The following is a 19,057-nucleotide window of genomic DNA, read 5'->3' as shown; positions in this document are numbered from 1 at the left end:
ACTGGTTTGTGATATAAAATGTATTTCTTAAGGAGTGATTAAAAAAAAATTAAAAACCCATCTAGGCAAAGGGGACCCAATTGAAGACAGTGAAATGAGAGATTCTGTGAACTGATTTGAATTTCAAGAGGATAGGTGTGGTGGCAGTGTGAACGACGACGAGTGGACAGGGGTCAGGGCTCAGGGGACATAATGCTATTGTGTTTCTGTAAGGCTTCCCCACACCAGGTTGTGGGGGGCTCAAAAGCAGAAACTTGTGTCACATAGCTCTCCTCAATTCCTGGCACCTGACACACATCAGACACTAAATAAACGTCTGTTGACTGAGGATGGCAACTGATCTTCAGGATGACTCCCGATGAGCCTCACTTTCTGGTATTCTCACTGTTGTTTTTTTGGTTAATCCTCACACAAGGATATTTTTCCATTGATTTTTAGACAGAGTGGAAGGGAGGGAAGGAGAAAGAGACACAATCGATTGGCCACCTCCCGCACGACCCCAACCAGTGCCAGGGATCGAACCTGCAACCCAGGTATGTGCCCTCGACCAGGAATCGAACCCATGACCCTTCGGTCCATGGGCCTACACTCTAACCATGGAGCCAAACCGGTCAGGGCAGTATTCTCACTGTTGTACACCCCTCCCATCTTGTACCAGGGTTGGTCTGTGTGACCAACGAAATAGGGCAGAAGTGATTGTCACTTCCAAGGTTGGCTTATAAAAGACCAGCATCCATCTCAGGTGCTTCCTCTGGAACATTCTGGGGGAAGCCAGCTGCCATGTCCGAAGGACGCTCTGTCCATGGCGAGACCCACATATCGAAAAACAGGTCTCCAGCCCTTAGACAGGGAGGAACCGAGGCTGTCCCTCTGTCCTGGAATCAGATCAGCCCCCAGATCACCCTTCAGATGACTGCAGCCCCAGGGACAGCTGGACCACAACCTCAGGAGAACCCGAGGCAGAAGCGCCAGCTAGGCTGTGCTGGTTCCTGACCCACAGGACTGTGCTATCATACACGCTTGCTGCTTGCCGCGGCCCGGTTCCGGGGGACTTCGCTCTGCAGCGATGATACACTGACTTATTCCTGAAGTGCAGAGGAGTCGAACAGTAATGCCAACATATCAGAGTTATCCATTGTTTACTACCGTTTTCTTTTTCAAAGAATCTGTCATAACACGTCTTCAGCCTGACTGGATTAAGGAAAGGCCCCTGACCCAACCTAGACCAGACTTTCTCTTCTGGTATTAGTGCTTGGGAAACCGTGTCAGGCGTGGGGAGCAGCCTAGCAGCTGGGAAGAGTAGGGGTCAAGGCCATCATTCTGGGGCAGTTATAATGGGACCCTGCAAGTGGATGGGAACAGAAAGGCCAGTGTGTCAGGGAGAAAAGATTCTCCCTGGAGGGAGGCAAGAGGGAGGACAAAATACATGATGATTTTTTCTTTTTTTTTTTGAGATAGAGGTTATGGAGTGAGGCTGGACGGTGGAATTACATTTATCAGAGGATGGAAGAAGGAGGAGCAGGATGCAGAGGAGAGGTGTAGGGGACAGAACCCTGGGTCTAGGGCAGCGGCTCTCAACCTGTGGGGGTCGAACGACCCTTTCACAGGGGTCGTCTAAGACATAACAGTAGCAAAATTACCGTTATGAAGTAGCAACGAAAATAATTGTATGCCTGGGAGGTCACTACAACATGAGGAACTGTATTAAAGGGTTGCGGCATTAGGAAGGTTGAGAACCACTGGTCTAGGGACTTTTGAAATCCAGAAAGGTTTTAGGATTCTGTAATCCAGGCCCTGGGAGTGACCTGAATCCTGCTTAGGGAACAACAGGGACAATGTCCTGAGCAGTTTCTGCTGCTGTAAGAATGCACCTGCTTAGGCCCGCTTAGGAGGCAAATTAAATGGTAAAATGCACCTGCGTCTTCGATCAAACTTTTTTTTTCCCCTGAAAGAGTAACTTTGCTTTTTAAATTTTCTAGCCCCCAGAAACTCCTCTGCCTCACCACTGGCTGACTCCTCGTAGTCCTCCCACACAAAACAAGAAAAATCTGAGAAAGCATTTTCAGATTAATGACGTTTTTACAAAGACCGAATGAAACGCTGCATGAAGTTGACATAGTATGTGGAGAAGCAGTCAATTAAACATCCATACATGTTTTATTCTACAGCCTTCCTTTGTGAGTTTTTCAGGTCCTACATATTTTGACAGGCCCTGGACTACGGGGGGAACTACTGACAGGGTGTTTTAGGAGTTTGGGGGCTTCTGATTATGAATTCTGGACTTTCGAGGGTGTCCTGTCTCCATGGCCCAAGCCCACGGACTCGTGCGTGAGAAGGATGGAGTTGCCTTCTACTGCAAACATTCACACAGATGAGGCCGGAGAGTCCTTCGTTTCACCCATCATTTTAGAGAGGGGTAAACTGAGGCCCAGAGAGGCAAGGGTACCCAGAAGGTCACCTTTGGAGGTTCCCTATAAGCTAGAGGCAGACACTGTCCAGTAAACAGGTCCCTGCCTCCATGGGGTAGGACCTCGCTTGCAGCCTGTACTGGGGCTGTGACCATCAAACCAGCAGGAGCTGGGGGTGGTGGCTGGAGGTCCAGGGAAAACAGATCGGCTGCCCCTCTGTCCCTCAGCCTCCCGGTCAGGGGACAACTCAGCACCTGGTATTTTTCCATAATGACTCTCATCCTCCCTCTCCTGTTGAGTGATAGGGCTGCGCCACTAGTTGGAGCCTGCAGTGGGACCCACAACTGAACATGCTCAATTGGGATTGACTCTTGGTGGGCACCCCATCCCCCACCCTGGCACAGCCTCGGGTGTGCCTGCCTAATCAGGTGACCCTCCCTGCCCAATTGGTATGGCTGGAGCACCTGTGTGTCCCTCTGGTGGGCCCTGATGATATTCTAAGCACTTCATGAGGTGTGGCTGCCTTTCTAGTGTTTGGGTTGGAAGATTACCCTTCCTTGTAATTGATTCCCCATTTTACTTGCTCATTTCTGAGTGAGTTCCCTTTCTTGCAATCAAAAGATCCTCGAATACACCAATATGCCGCCAGCTAGCTCCTTCCAGCACTGGTCAGGGTAGCCAAGTATCTCTCCAGAGGAGAATAACAACTTGCCAGAGACTAAGCTCTGTTATTACTGCTGTGCAAAAACTCCGACACACTGAGTGAAAGGTCTTCAGACCATCCAACTCCTTTCGTCTTAACTCCATTTTCACCGAGCAATTCCTTGATTATTAATGTACTTCAATTTAAAAAGTTGTGTTCTGGCCAGCTGACCTAATCATCCTGGTGGTTGGGTAGGTTCATGGCCACTATAAATTCACAAATTGGCTTTCGAGTACAAATCATCTGAGTAACCTCCATTTCATTTCCACTGCCCTCGGTCAAGCCCTGTCATTTGTCCAAGGAACCACTGCAACAGCCTGGCAACGGCGCTTCCCAGCTCCGATCCATTCCAACTTCTCTTCCCACAACTCCAGTCCCATGCCTGGCTCCCTGCTCAAAGCCCTTTGATGGGTCCCGGGGGCTTTCAGAATGACTGGAGGCCGTGCCCCATCTTCCACCACCCCTCCGCTCCTTGTGATGACTCTACTCTTGCCAGAAGGCGTTACTCCAAGCTCCTCAAATACAACTGATGCCTTCCCAGCCCTGCTCATGTTTGTCCCTTCCTGGCCTCCCTTCCCTCCGGGACCTCACCTGCCTGCTCACTTTCCCCTTCTCTTTCTGCCCCTCTCCCTTCTGTCCTCTGTGCTTCCATAGAACTTCCTCCCCTCCTTTAAATCAAACACACACTGTGCCTGCCAGTGGGGCTCAGTGGATTGAGCATCGTCCCATGGACCGAGAAGTCCTGGTTCGATTCTTGGTCGGGGCATATGCCCAGGTTGCAGGCTCGATCCCCAGTGGGAAGTGTGCAGGGGGCAGCCAATGTTTCTCTCTCACATTATGTTTCGATCACTCCCTTCCTCTCTCTCAAAAAAGGCAAAAAAAACCCCCATATTTAAAAAAAAACTAACACAGCTCTGGCCAGTTTGGCTCAGCTGTTGGAGCACTGGCCTGCAGACCAGAGAGTCCCAGATTTGGTTTTCGCTATGGGCATGTACCAAAAAAAAAACAAAAAAAACTACAACTATAAAAAAACTAACACACACTGCAGTCGGCTTGACTAACAGTCAGTTGCTTCAGTGTCTATCCCTGGATCATGAGCATGAAGGAAACAGGACTACGCTCTATGTTTTGTTCATTTCTACACCTCCCCTCACCCCAGGGCCGTTCCAGCATCTTGCATCCATATATTAAACTAACATTTCCTGAGGTCTACTGGATCCAGGCACCTGGCTGGTGTGGGAGGTAGAAGACACTCAACAAATGGCTGCTGAATCTACTGCAGTCAGTCGGGTGGCACAGACAAGTTTTCCATGGACAGAATGTTCAGGTGAGGCGCCCACCTGGCCTCCACATGTACAGGGCTGAGAGCGCAGAGATACTACTGGTGACACACATGGTACAGCAATGAATGAATGAATCTCAGCCTAACATTCCTTTCAAGTAAAAAGTAAGGCCTTGGCTGGGTGGCTCTGTTAGTTGGAGCATCGTCCTTTATACCAAAAGGTCTCGGGTTTGACCCCTGGTTGGGTGCGTGTGGGAGGCAACCGATCAATGTTTCTCTATTACATCAATTTTTTTCTCTCTCTCTTTTTCTCTCATCAATAAACATATCTTTGGGTGAGAATTAAAAAAAAAAAAGAGACAATTTCTCATATCCTGATAAACTAACATGCCTCTCCCCTTTTCTTCTCTGTTCCCCGATTTCTGCAGCTGTAGTTGTGACTCACAGGCACTTCACAGAATGCTAACTTCCGGTCAACAACCACTGGAGAATGGGGGTGGGAGTGAGCCCCTCCCCTCCTCAGTTATCCAGTTTAAGTGTTTTAAATTAACTTTTTTTCAATGTTTGCTTTCTTATTTTTATTTTTTTTATCCTCACCCGAGGACATTTTTCGATATTTTGTTCAGATAGAGTGGGAGGGAGGGAGAGGAAGAGAGAGAGAGAGAGAAACATCGATGTGAAAGGGACACATCGAGTGGCCGCCACCCGCACGACCAACCAGGGCTGGGGTCAAACTGCAGCCGAAGTACATGCCCTTAGCAGGAACCAAACCCAGGTCTCTGTGGACCACAGGCCAACACTCTAAACGCTAAGCCAAACCGGCCAGGGCTTTTTATTGATTTAAGAGAGATTGGAAGGGAGAGAGAGAGAACCATCAATGTGAAAGAGAAACATTTTGGCTGCCTTCTAAATGGACCCTACTGGGGATCAAGCACGCAGCCCGGTCAGGGCACATGCCCAGGAATCGAACCAGGACTTCTCAGTCTATGGGAGGATGTTCAAAACACTGAGCCACACCAGCCGGGCCAGTTTTAGTAGAAGGGCACATGAGTCAACCCACAAGTGACTTCATTGTAAGTCTTTCAAAAGAGTCAACATGTACATGTGAAGGTAGAAGCAGAATCTGGTCCTGATTTGTCCACTGACAATCCCTGTCCTGTCCCCGATCTTCTCCCTTCCAGACTTGTGGGAAGGCGTCAGCTCTGGGCAAACCCAAAACACAGGACAGCACCCGAAAGAGCGTAACCACTCAGACAACATCAGAACTTTACACAGTCATTCCTAAAGCATCAATCAAGAACTACTGGAATAAGCAAAAACACAAACAACAAAACATACACACAAGCTTTCTCTTCTTTTTAAACAAACATGAAGATTTCCCCACACTAGCTTTTCATCTCCCAGAGGCTATACAGGGATGGGCAAAAGTAGGTTTACAGTTGTGAGTACACAAAACAGAGTTTATTCTTGTTTTATTATTTATTAATTATTGTATTATTTTCCATATGAACAACTGTAAACCTGCTCTGCCTACACGGTACAATAAATGAATATTGCGTCAAAACACTGCTCACCCCCAGATCCTAAGAAGGCAGTAAAGCATATTGCACAGACCCCGGCCACCTCTCCAGCTCCCTCCGGGGAGCTCCAGGAGTCGCCAACCTGAAGAACGCAGAACACTGTGGCCGCTTTGGCTTTTGGGGAATCACACCTTTGTCCAGGGCCTACGCTTCGCATTTCACTCCAGCTCACCTTTCACTTCACAGTCATTCTTCTGACAGAAGCAAGCTTTTTATTACTCGAAGGGAGTTATGCTCTTAGACAAAGAATAGAAAACCCACATGCAATGTTGAAATGCAGATGGAGGGCAAAGGGTGTGGCTCACTCCCGAGCTAAATGACCATCTCCACCACAGGCCTGGCCTCCGAGGATGTACTCAGAGTTGTGCTTTCGCAAAGTTCAAATTGCTGCATGTCCTGGATCACTGCACTCCTCCTGGAAAGTAGACCCCCAACCTCAGAGCCGCCAATGCCTCCAACCGTAGCCCCGGTCACTCCCCACACCCCTGAACTGCACGTGCCATTGTTCCCCATCCAAGCCGGCACCTCTCACTTGTCATAAGCAAACATTCATTATTATTCCAAAAGGAGGAGAAAGTGTCTGCAACGCAAACAGGTTCCCACTTGACATTGTGCAAGAATTGGCTCAGCATCCTTATTGCTATCATGTCATAATGACACAAAGACATCCCTCCATCCAGGTCAGTAAACTCTTCTGAGACCCATAATGTACAAGGCCTCACTCACAAAACCATTTTCCCAATTATTTCTGACCATCACCTATAAAAAGAAATACATTTTCTCTCACAAGTCATGTACGTGTATATTTAAAATACATACATGTAATATAAACCTGTGTATGCCACACAATACTCTGACACCTTCTATTCTATTTCTCTTATCATTTTTTTAAATGCAGACTATCACCCACTAAATGGAATTCATGATGTTATTGGGTTGGAACCTGTGGTTTGAAAACCTGTGGTTTATAGTATTTCACAGAAAAGTGGCATCTCATAGGAAATAATAAAATCCTACCTAAGGGAGAAACCTTAAAACGAGGCAGAAGAGTTGAAGAGGAGCTTTAACAACTACCAATGCCAAGGACCCCCCCTCCCCGAGATTCTGACTGAAATGCCCAGGCAAGGCCTGGCTGTCAGGATGCGGCAAAGACCCCCACAGTATACTGTGCAGCCAGGTCGAGGACATTGCTTTAGTCTAATGCGTCTTTTTCTCATGTCCAAGTTTGCTGAATATGCTCTGTCTGTTGCTTCCTGGCCATGAAGCCAGAGACTTTTTCTCTGTCTTGTTTGCTGTATTTCTAGCACTGGAACAGTGCCTGAAACATAGTTGGCGCTCAGGAGTATTTATAGAAAGAAAGGAATGAATGAGAGACTCTGTTTTCTCCCTTTACCAGGTTAGATCTCAGTCATTCTTAAGATCCAGCTTAGGTTTCCTAAAAGACACCCCAACCACCCTCCCTGACGCCCCCTGGTCTGGATTAGGTCACCTTTGGTGATCTGAGCACCCTCCCAATACAGCACGAGTCACACCACCCTGTAACTGTGTCCCTCACTTAGCCTGTGAGCTCTGAGGGAGCTGCCTGTGCTCAGCACGCGGTCAGCGCAGCCTGACCCAGTGCAGCAGTGAGGAGCATGGCGTTCGGGTGAGGGCAGTTGGCTGCAGTGAAAGCCATGGTGGGAGATGAGGCTGGAGAGGCACACGGGGCACACAGGTGGTCAAGGGCCTGGCATCCACACCAGGGAGTCCGAACAGTTAGACAGCAGGGAGCCAGCAGAAATGTTAAGTGACACGATCAGCTTGAATTTTAGGGCAATAAATGCCTATGAGTCATAATTACAACTGTAGAGATAGGGGGAAGAGAAGACAAGGAGAGACGCATGCAGGACTGGGGAATTCAGAGAAACACAAGGGTGGGGGACCAGATGGGTGTGTAGAGGAGATGAGAAGGGGGCTAAGGCATGAAGAGAGGGACCAGACCTGAGAGACAGAGAGGACAGTATTTGCAGACCGTGTGGACCAGTGAGGGAGAACGAGTTGCTGTGGATGACTGGTTTCCTGCTTGGAAGGCTACGGATGTGGTATCAGGATCATGGTCAGATACGGTATCATGATCGGGCAGGTGGAATTAAAAGCTTGGGCTCAGCAACCAGACTCAAACCTTAGCTCCACCACTTACTAGCTCTCAGTCCTAAGGAAGTCACCTTCACCTCTTCCATGCACCTGTTAAATGGGGACAGTAGTACCTGCATAGCAGGGATGTTGTGAAGACTGAACGAGGTCAAACTGGCAACTACTCAGCCATTTCCTAGAACGGAGCAAATGCCATAAGAGTCAGCAAGGTGAACTATCTGCCAGGATGGCTGCCAGCAATTCCTTCTGTCCCTTTAAGTGCCCGCTGCCCCACCTGTCAAGAGGTGAAGTCGGTTTCTCCCCCTCTTGGGTCTGGGCTGGCTTTGTGATTCGCTTTGACCAGATGAATGCACTCCACCCACTGCCCCGTGACATTGTCCCTGTGGGACCCAACCATGATGTGAAGCTGGAGCTCGACTCCTGAATGCTAAGAGACCAAGCGTGAGAGGCCGCACGGAGCAGGGGCGGTGCACCAGCCGGCGGCCGGCACCTAGGCCCAGGCGTGTGGACGAGGCTGTCTGCAGGCTACGACCTCAGCTGAGCCCTCAGAATTATGAGGAATAATTATTGCTGTTTTAAGTGGGCAAGTTTGGGTTGGTCTGTTACACAACAACAAATCACTGAAACTTATGTATAGAAGAAAAAGGACATCACTGGAGCAGTAAGGACTTCATTTTAGGCCATCTTAAATATTAGATATTTTGGGTAGTAGGTAATTATATGGATTATACATGGTTATGTGGAAACATCTACTTAATTACATGGAAATATCTAGAAAGGGGTTGGAAGTTCAGGTTTGGGCTCAGGATAGAGGTGAAGGGAGGAGACAGAGATGCAGGAGTCAATCAGCCCCTGGCAGGTGCGGCTCAGTCGGTTGGGTGTCATCCCCTGCACTCCAGGTCAGGGCGTATGTCCCGGATCCAGGCTCCGCCCCTGGTAGGGGGTGTACAGGAGATATCCAATATGTTTCCCTCTCACATCAATGTTTCTCTCTCTCTCTCCCTTCCTCTCTCTCTAAAAATCAATTTTTAAAAAAGTCAATCAGCACGTGGACAAGACTTGGTGTCCTGGGAGAAAGTAAGCTTGTCGAAGCGGGTGGGAGGGACAAGAAATTCTGGGATAGAATTCTGGCCTCAGGAATATTTAAGGGGTGGATGGAGAGAAGTCTGTAAAGGAGACGAGATGCAATGGTCCAGGAGGGACAGAGACTCAGACAGAACCAGGGAGTGCGCTGTGAGGGAGAACTGAGCGCACAGCTGCACAGAGCAGTGGATTTGAGAGTCGGAGGGAAAAGGGTCAGGACAGAGCGATGTGTTTCAGATACAGTGGCAGAGGCTGAAGTCGGTGATAGGGGCTAAGGAGAGAATGACAACAGAGAAACTGGACACAGCAAATGTAGATTACTGGTTTTAAAAGTCTGTTGTTAAAACGGAACTCAGAAACAGAGAGTAGGTTAGTGGCTACTGGGGCGGGGGTGCAGACAAAGGATACAAAATTCCATCATAAGATAAATATGTTTTGGGGATTGATGTACAGCGTAATGTCTATAGTTAATAATACTATATTGCACACTTGAGAGTTGCTAAGAGGGTATATCGTAAAGGTCTCACCACATAAATTAAAAAGGTAACTGTGTGAGGTGATGGGTATGTTAACGAGTCTTCTCGTGGTAATCATTTTGCAGTATATACATATAAAATCATCATGTTGTATATCTTAAACTCACACAATGTCATATGTCAATTATATCTCAATAAAGCTGGAGGGAAATAAACCTAATGACCTTCCCCATGATATTAAAACAATAGAATGAAATAAAAAGTCTGTTGCTAAGAGAAGGAAGAAACGTAGAGCATTCGCTTAGGTTGACAGAGCTTGCTTGCTATGAGGGGAGGCCAAAGAAGACAGAGACTAAAGATCCTGACGAAAGACAGGAGGAGTGGAGGCTGGAGGTCCTGGGAAGCAGGAGGGAAGGGACATGGAACCCAGGTGGAAAGCTTTGCTTTGGGTGAGAAGAGAAAGAGACAGAGGCAGAACTTCACAGATCAGTTTTAAGCGAGATGGCAGGCAAGGTGAGGTTCACACCCGGTGGCCTTTTTTCTCCATGGAGAGTAGGTAAGGTCATCGGCTGACAGGCGGTGCGCATCTAGGAAAGAGTGACGTGTGTCTGAAGTTCTGCAGGGAAGGCATGAGGGGCCAGGAGTCAAGGCTCCCGAGGGTCAGGCTATCAATACCAGCTTCTCTCCTCTGGCCTGCCGCAAGTTCCATCTCCTTCCCCCAAACTGGTCCCCAGCCTAGACTGCCCCCCGGAAGGTTCTCACTCATTCTCCAAGTATTTGCTGAACATCCACACCACTGAGCCCCATTTCTCTGGGCAACATACTCTCCCTCTTCCCACAGGGCCTGCAAACCTTCCCTACATCTTTTAGACACCCCCAGTCCCTTCCTCCTACACCCAGTAGAGGACCTCACTGCCTACTTTATAAAGAACACAGAAAGCATCAGCTTCATCTGCCAGCTACCAACTGCACTAATTTACCTACAGCTGCATCCTCTCCTGCTGATACAGCATTTTAAACTGCAGTTTCATTTAGGCGGTCTTGATCAGCACTTTTTAATACAATAAATAGAATAGAAAATAGTATCTGTTGCACAAGAGTAATTTGCTGTTTCTTAAAGCTTCTATTTCAATTTTGGCACATCTGTTACTATGGGTTGGGGTAAAAAAGTTTGTGTCTGTTGGGAAACTTTCATAATAAAAAGTTAAAGGAACAACACTGCAATAGAGAAGCTGTCCCTCCTCCTACCCGCAGCAATTCCTTACTTTGCAACACCACCCCGCCCCCTTTTCAGGACCCTTATAGTCTGGACTTTAAGTCTTCTCTTTCTGTAAAATCAAAAACACCTCGCTGGCTTCCTCCCACCCACCCACCCACCCCCAGTTACTCTCCCTGCCCCTTCCCAGTCAAACTTCTCCAAAAAGTTACCCATTTGTCCTCAGCTCCATTACCCCATTCCCAGCCCTCATGTCACCCCTGCAGCCTGCCCCCTGCCCCCTGTACTCCCCTGACACAGCTCTCCATAAAGTCCCAGTGACCCCAGGAGCCCACACATCTAGAAGACACATTTCTGTGTTCACTCACTCCTTGTTAATTCCTTCTCATCCTTCCGGCCCTTTGGGGAAGCTTTCACTGACCTCCTCAACAAGGTCAAGCCACCCACTAGTGGCACTCTCTGTTCCTCTTTCCTTTGTAACAGTTGTCATCTGTCACTGTTAAAATTTCACTTTTGTGAGATTATTTGCCTAGATTAGGCCTCCTCAAGGAGAGAGACTGAGTCTGTGTTTATTCTCCTGGGCAGCCTGAGGGTCTCCTTGGCTCAATGCTGGACAGAGTAGGTGCTTAATAAACCGATGTTAGAAGAATACAGGCTGCCAGCGTCTGTGCTAGGCTTTCGGTGTACGATGATGAAGAAAATTCCAGAAAGTGAAGGGTGTTGGGGAGGAGGAGAGCCAGGGGCAAAGGTGGAAGGGAGGGGCTGCTCCTGTCGTGCTTCCCGGACCAATCTGGAGCCTTTTCAAGAACAGCATATACCCTCACAATTGTCACCTTGACTGTCTCTGTGTCAGAAAAGCCAGCAACTGAGGTAGGAATACACACCTACCATCTGATACTTGACATAGAGAGCTCTTTAATGAGTGCTTTCTATCCACTGTGAGTGACACCTCTTTCTGGCATCGGGCTACTAGAACACAGGGCCTGGACCTGTCACTGTGCCTACGTGTGGCTGGCATCTTCCACAGCAGCGGCCTGACAAGCTCCACAGAGCAGCAGACCTCACTCTGCTGCAGAGCCACAGCCGAGACCGCCGCACTGCCGTACCGCTCTCACTACTCGGTTACTGCTTCCCTGCGGCATATCCACACGTAAGCGCTCGCTTTAGGCATTAAAAGGTCAGATGCATACGACAAATATTTAGAATCTAACAAACACAATATGGAGATGCGACCAGCAAAGTCCAGACCGTTGGAAACTCTACTGAACAAATGACCGGGTATTTTCCAACAAAACAATTGAGAGAGGGCATGGAGGGAGGATTTAAAAGTGATTTAAGGGATATATTAACTAGACAACTATATGGAACTTGTTTGGATCTTTACTCAAATGAAATACTGTACTATAAAATTGAAATGATAAGATAATCAGAGAAATGTGAATACAGACTGGATCTCTGATGATATTAAGAATATGTTACCACTTTTTTGGGAGTTTGGTGATAGTTTTAAAAGGGCAGTGCTAATCTTTTTGAGGAACATATTGAAATATTTATAGATTGTAAAATATGAAATAATATAATGTCTGGGATTTGCTATAAAATAACCAGAGTGAGGTGAGTGGGGAAGGGGCAAGGTCTTAGAAGAAAGAAGACTGTCAGTTAATGGTTGAAGCTGGGTGATGGGTACACCTGACATACTTAGAGAACTGAACATTTCAAAGACTTAAAAAGCAAATCTAACTAATAGAACCCCCAAGCACCTAAATTTTTGTTAAGTAATTTTAAAAAAAGTTTTTTCTTTATTGATTTTAGAGACAGAGGAAGGGAGAGATAGAAACATCAATGAGAGAAAACATGGATTGGCCGCCTCCTGCGTGCCCCCCACTGGGGATCATGCCCACAACCTGGGCATGTGCTCTGACCGGGAATCGAACTGGTGACCTCTTGGTGCATGGACTGATGCTCAACCACTGAGCCACCCTGGTTGGGCTGTTAGGAAATTTTCAAAGTCTGTAATAACTTAGAATTTTTTCACTTTTTTTGGTTAATCCTCAACTGAGGATATTTTTTCCATTAATTCTTTTTTTCAGAGAGTGGAAGAGAGGGAGAGAGGGAGAAAGAAAGAAACATCAATGTGAGAGAGACATTAATTGTTTGCCTCCCACATACACCCCAATGAGGTGGGGGATCAAACCTGCAACCCAGATACATGCCCTTGACTGGGTGGGAATCAAACCCTCAACCTTTGGTGCACAGGCCGACGCTCTAACCACTTAGCCACACTGGCCAGGGCTCTTTCACTTTTTAAGATGTCTAATAGAGAGCAGTACTTTGAGTCACAAGCCTTTTAAGGTATCTCTGAAAGTAGGATCCAGAACTCACAGCTGCCTGCCTTTTGTCGCATTTCTGCTGTAGCACATCACCTCTGTACTTCCATCACAACAGGCACTTACCTCTGAGGAGCTGGGATCTATTTCAAGGATGTTCACTGAATTGACTGCCTTCAAACATCATAAAGGAGATACAGATACAGTCTGGCAATGACAGAGGTTTCACAGCCTTCCTACTGCTTTCAAACTCAGACATACAGCTTTACATCCATGTCTCCACCTAGCAATTGTGCTGGGGGCTGGGAAAAACTGTCCAGCCAATGCTTCCCGAGGACCACACCGCTGACCCTGCCCATCCTCACTCAGGCTTCACCTCAGTCTTTTTGTTGTTAATCTTCACCAGAGGACTTCTTTCCTTTGAATTTTAGAGAGAGTAGAGGGAGGGAGGCAGAGAAAGAGAGAGAGTGATTGCCTCCCGAGTCAGGATGTGGGGGGATTGAACCTGAAACCCTTTGGTGAGCAGTAGGTCGCTCTAACTACTGAGTCACACCAGCTAGGGCCACATCAATCTTTGAAACTGCCTCTAACACATTGGGTCAACTAAGTGACCTGTTAATTTTTGTTCTTGACTGCTTCTTTCTTATCAACATTTGAACTGGCCAACTTAAAAATATTTAGAAACTTCTAAAGTCTTACTGAACCCTATGTCAAAATCTGATGCTGGGCAGAAACGAAATTTCTGAGAGTTTAATGACATTCAATTGCCTTCTGATACAGAAAACACTAACAACCACTCTTAGATTCACTGTGGCTTCTACTGAAATGGTGCCTGACCCCAGCTGTAACTCCCAAGTCCAATAAACTTGCTTTGGCTACAAACTTTAAAAATTTTTGTGAAACACATTCAATTGCTGAAAAATTTAAGAGAGGCAGGTCTGAGTTTTTTTTCTCTAGCAAAATAAATCTTCTCTAAACCTTCCTTGGTTAAATCAATTCTTCATAAAATAAAGCAGCTATTCCTCCGTATGACTTAGACAAGATAAACAGCCTCAGAACCAAACCACACAAAATTCCCAAAGCCTCACCAATCTTGTCCATGAACAAAGCGAATGAAAACAAAGAACAGTATATAAGAGTAAGCCCAGGAATTTTCCAGCACCCCCATTTCCATAGGGTGCACGCACACACACAGACACCCCCCACGCGCGCGGAATTTGCCCACGGGTGACCTGTGCTGACTTTCAGTGGGGAAATACAGGAAGTTATGTATTTTGTTTTTGTTTGTTTTAAATGGAAGAGGAGGAAAGTGGGGCGTGAATAATTGTATACGAGGCTTAAGTTTTTCCTTTCCTCTCATCTTTCTCTACATGAAAATGTAGGCGTTACGGTGAAATATCCAGTGGCAATTTCTTGGGCGGTTAAATACCACAATTAAAACCGGTGAAGGCCGGGAAGTGTGTGCGTGTGTGGGAGGGAGATAAGGCTGAAACCCAAGACTGGAGGGGTGGGCCGGGTCAGAGGCCCCTGCGCTCCGCCGAGCTGCACCGAGCACGCGAGGTCGCCACGTGCCGGCCGCGTCCCGGTTCTCGGTCGCCCGCTGCCCTGGGTTTTGCTAGTGGCTGCGCCGTCTGGGCTGCCCACTCACACCTCGGGCTGGTCCCGACTGTAGGCTAGGCTCATTCACTTCCGGTGACAAATCCCTCCCACCACCTCTAGAAATAATGTAGCATTTCCCCCACCGCTTTCCTAAGGACCGACAGCCCCAGGGAGAGCGCAGAGCCGGCCGCTGGGGTCTCGTCCCCGCACGCCCAGCGGCGCCCAGCTGCGGAGGGGGTGACAGCGGAGGGAGTGACAGCGACGGGGGTAGGGAGGGCGTGGGAGGAAGAGGAAGGGAGTGTGGCATCTCACCCCCCCCCCCCGCCCCACCCCGCCGACTGCTGCAATTGGCCAAAAACATAGTAATTCGTTTTTAGGCTCCCCCAGGGCCCCCAGAACCCGGTTGCAATGAGAAACCCGTTCTCTCCCATCCGGGTGCCCCTCGCCTTCTCCCGCCCCCGTAACTGCCTGCGGGGATCCAGGAGCCCCAGGCCACGCCGAACTGCAGAGGTTTGGGGGGGGGGCTGAGGATAAAGGTTTTGGGGCGGCAGGAATGGGTTGGGGAAAGGGCTGGTGTAAAATAAAAGAAAAACCAGAGGCATGCAAGCGGCTCTCTAGCCAGCTGTTCCAGCTGCAGCTTCCTCCGACGCGGGCCGGGCGGTGCAATATTCCACCCCCCCTCCATCTTTCTCACCACTACCTGTCCCCCCACCCACCACACGCACATATTCCCCCCACCAGTAGCAGATCTCTGGCCTGTAAGGGAGAGGTAGGGAGGAGCTGGGGGGGAGGGGGAGGACTGCGAGTTTCTAACCTTGTTCTTATAAACAAACCCACATGTGCAGCTGCCGCTGCTGCAACTCACCCCACAATCCCGGATATAAGTCCTGCCCCTTTAAGAAGAAAAAAAAGCTTCCCCCGCCTGCCTCCTACCCCACCCATCCTCAAGGACCTTTGTTTCTCCACCCACTTTGTCAGTCGGCCCCGCCCCTCCATGTGGAGGAACCAATAGACTAAGAAAATAAGGCCGGTCGTCTGACGTCATCATGCCTGGCCAATCACAGGACGCATTGGTGGGAGGCCTCAAGGAGGGCGCTCCCGGGAGGAAGGAAGGCAGGGGAAAGGAAGCTTGCAGCCAAGATGGAGACAGCTAATTGCTCCGGTGCGGTCGTGGGAAACGGGGACATGGGGTCCCAGCGGGACCGCAGCCTGCTGCCTGAGCGGCTTCAGAGACGAGATCAAGAGAGACAACTGGAGGTGGAAAGGCGGAAACAAAAGCGGCAGAACCAGGAGGTGGTGGAGGAGAAGAGTGACTTTTTCACTAGCGCCTTCGCTCGGGAGCGAGCAGCGGTGGAAGAGCTTCTGGAGGGCGGGGAGTCCGTCGAACGGCTGGAGGAGGCGGCCGCCCGGCTTCAGGGGCTGCAGAAACTTCTCAACGACTCGGTTTTGTTCCTGGCCGCCTACGAAGTGCGGCAGGGACAGGAGGCGCTAGCGCAGCTGCAGGCCGCCTTGGCCGACCGGCGCCTTCAGCTGCAGCCCAAGAAGCGCTTCGCTTTCAAGAGCCGGAGGAAGGACGCTGCTTTGGCCACCGAAGTAGACGCGGCTCCTGGCACCCAGGCGGCGGAAGGCATCCTGGCCTCCGCGCCGTCCGTGAAGGAGGAGGGAGGCTTGGACTCCAGCTGGCTCTGCGGCTTCTCCAACCTGAAGTCCCAAGTCTTGGAGAAGAGAGCGGAGGAGTTGCACCAGCGAGACGTCGTTTTGACCGAACTGAGTAATTGTACGATCAAACTGTATGGCAATCCCAACACCCTGCGGCTGACCAAGGCCCGGAGCTGCACGTTGCTCTGCGGCCCGGTGTCCACTTCTGTGTTTCTGGATGATTGCAGTGAGTGCGTGCTGGCCGTGGCCTGCCAACAGCTCCGGGTACACACTACGAGAGACACCCGCATCTTCCTGCAGGTGACCAGCAGGGCCATCGTGGAGGACTGCAAAGGGATTCAGTTCGCCCCTTACACCTGGAGCTACCCGGGGATCGACACAGATTTCGAGAGCTCTGGTTTAGATAGGAGCAAAAATAACTGGGACGACATTGACGATTTCAACTGGCTGGCCCGGGATATTGCCTCCCCAAACTGGAGTATTCTTCCTGAAGAAGAGCGAACGATCCAATGGGACTAAGTAGTTGTTACTCTTCTACCAAATTCTTCCCATGTGGGACTGACTCCAACTAATGGGACCCCAAAGTTTACTTATAATTTGTCACATAGTGTATGTTTTCAGTATTTAAGACTTTAAATGGTGATAAGCTGCTTGTGATTTTCATTAAATTCGCGACAGGAATAACACTTTGAATTATTTGTGCTGTTTTGATAGTGTCTAGGAGTTATTATTTGACTATGACAGTTTGAAGCCATATGGGGAAAAGAGTGGTTCTGTTGCTTTTTGATTTGTGGTATTTAAAACTTATTGCATGATAAAGTAGGCCTTCAATAAATACTTGTTTAATAAACGAATTCAGTAGGTCTCTGGTAGGAACCAATTACTGTGGAATTACGGTATCAAACCTGTGCAAAGTACTGTTAATGAGAACTTTATTGAATTGAATGTTTGACCTCCATAGGTATTTCTCAGCAGGGTTCTCTTTGGAAAGGCTCCTCTTTGGTCTTCAGCTACATATTAGCTTGGGCTTCTGTAATCCAGCTAGTCACTGACTTCTTTGGGTCCAGAATTTTATCTTGGACTCCCAGAGGCTCATAAGTCTTCCCTACTGTAAAACCGAAATAATTATAGCTACCAATTTTTTGTGCATTTCAAATGTCATTGACACAGTATTAAGTACCTTACTCACATACACTTATTAAGTCCTCAAAATCTTATGAGGTAGGTTATGTTAGCACTATTTTTTGTTGTTTTTTTTAATCCTCACCCAAGGACATTTTTGCATTTATCTTCAGATAGAGCAGGAGAGAGAGAGGGAGGAAGAGAGGGAGAAACATCGATGTGAGAGAGACACATCAACTGGTTGCCACCCACACAACGCCAGCCGGGGCAGGGACAAACTGCAACTGAGGTACATGCCCTTAGCGGGAACTGAACCTGGGACTCTGCTCCGAGGGCTGACAGGAACCAAACCTGGGACTCTGGTCCGCAGGCTGACACTCTAATCGCTGAGCCAAACCGGCCAGGGCTGTTGGCACTATTTTTCAAGTGAGGAAACAGATAAGTATATGTTGCTCAAGGTCACACATGCTGGTGGACTGGAACTTAAAAGTTGTGCAGATCAACAGCCCACCTTCTTAACTCACTACAAGATAGTGACTTTGAATTGAGTTGAAAAGAAAGCATCCAAGCCCTGGTCGGTTTGGCTCAGCGGTTAGAGCGGCAGCCTGCAGTCCAGAGAGACGAAGGTTCAGTTCCCGTTAAGGGCATGTGCCTTGGTTGCTGTTTGTCCCCAGCCCTGGATGGGTCGTGCTGAGGGCCTTGCAGGTGGCAACCACTTGATGTGTCCTTTTCACATTGATGTTTCTCTCTCTCTCTTCCTCACTCTTTCCCCCACTATATCTGAACAAAAAATGGAAAAAATGTCCTCAGGTGAGGATAAAAAAAAAGCAAGCATCCAAAATAATTTAAAAGGGCAAATTGTTTTTGTTTGTTTGTTTTTTACTTCTCAGGCATAATTATGATACATTTCCTCATACAAAAAAATTGAGGCAGCTCTGGTTAAGAAGCTCAATTGATTAGAGCATTGTCCCATATGCCAAGGTTTCGGGTATGATCCCCCATCAGGGCACATACAACCAATGGCCCTGGCCAGTGTGGCTCATTGGAGTATCATCCCATACATCAAAAGGTGGCAGGTTTGATTTCCGGTCAGGTCACATACCCAGGTTTCGGGTTTGATCCCCACTTGGGATGCGCGTGAGAGGCAACCAATTGGTGCTTCTCCTCTCGATGTTTCTTCTCTCCCTCACTAAAGTTAATTTAAATATTGAAATAAAAGTTTTAAAAAAGAGCCAGTGAATGCATAAATAAGTGGGACAACAAATCAATGTTTCTCCCTCTCAAAAAATAAACTTAAAAAATTGAGGCAGCCCTGGCCAGTTTGGCTCAGCGGTTAGAGTGTCGGCCTGCGGTCCAGAGAGACCTGGGTTTGGTTCCCGCTAAGGGCATATTTCTTGGTTGCAGTTTGTCCCCGGCCCTGGTTGGGTCATGCCGGTGGCAACCACTTGATGTGTCCCTTTCATGTCCAT

General features: G+C 48.4%; 1 protein-coding gene across 1 annotated transcript; it reads left to right on the top strand.

Moving 5' to 3' along the window:
- Positions 1-15,894: 15,894 nt before the first annotated feature.
- On the top strand, positions 15,895-17,791 carry TBCC (tubulin folding cofactor C). The gene has a single exon (XM_036248550.1). The coding sequence runs from the start codon at positions 15,948-15,950 to the stop codon at positions 16,983-16,985; it is 1,038 nt and encodes a 345-aa protein (XP_036104443.1). The 5' UTR covers positions 15,895-15,947; the 3' UTR covers positions 16,986-17,791.
- Positions 17,792-19,057: the final 1,266 nt, after the last annotated feature.

This window comes from Molossus molossus, unplaced genomic scaffold (genome assembly GCF_014108415.1).
Source record: "Molossus molossus isolate mMolMol1 unplaced genomic scaffold, mMolMol1.p scaffold_m16_p_8, whole genome shotgun sequence".
Classification (NCBI taxonomy): domain Eukaryota; kingdom Metazoa; phylum Chordata; class Mammalia; order Chiroptera; family Molossidae; genus Molossus; species Molossus molossus.
The sequence above is the reverse complement of the archived record's forward strand: the minus strand, read 5'-3'. Positions and strand labels throughout refer to the sequence as shown.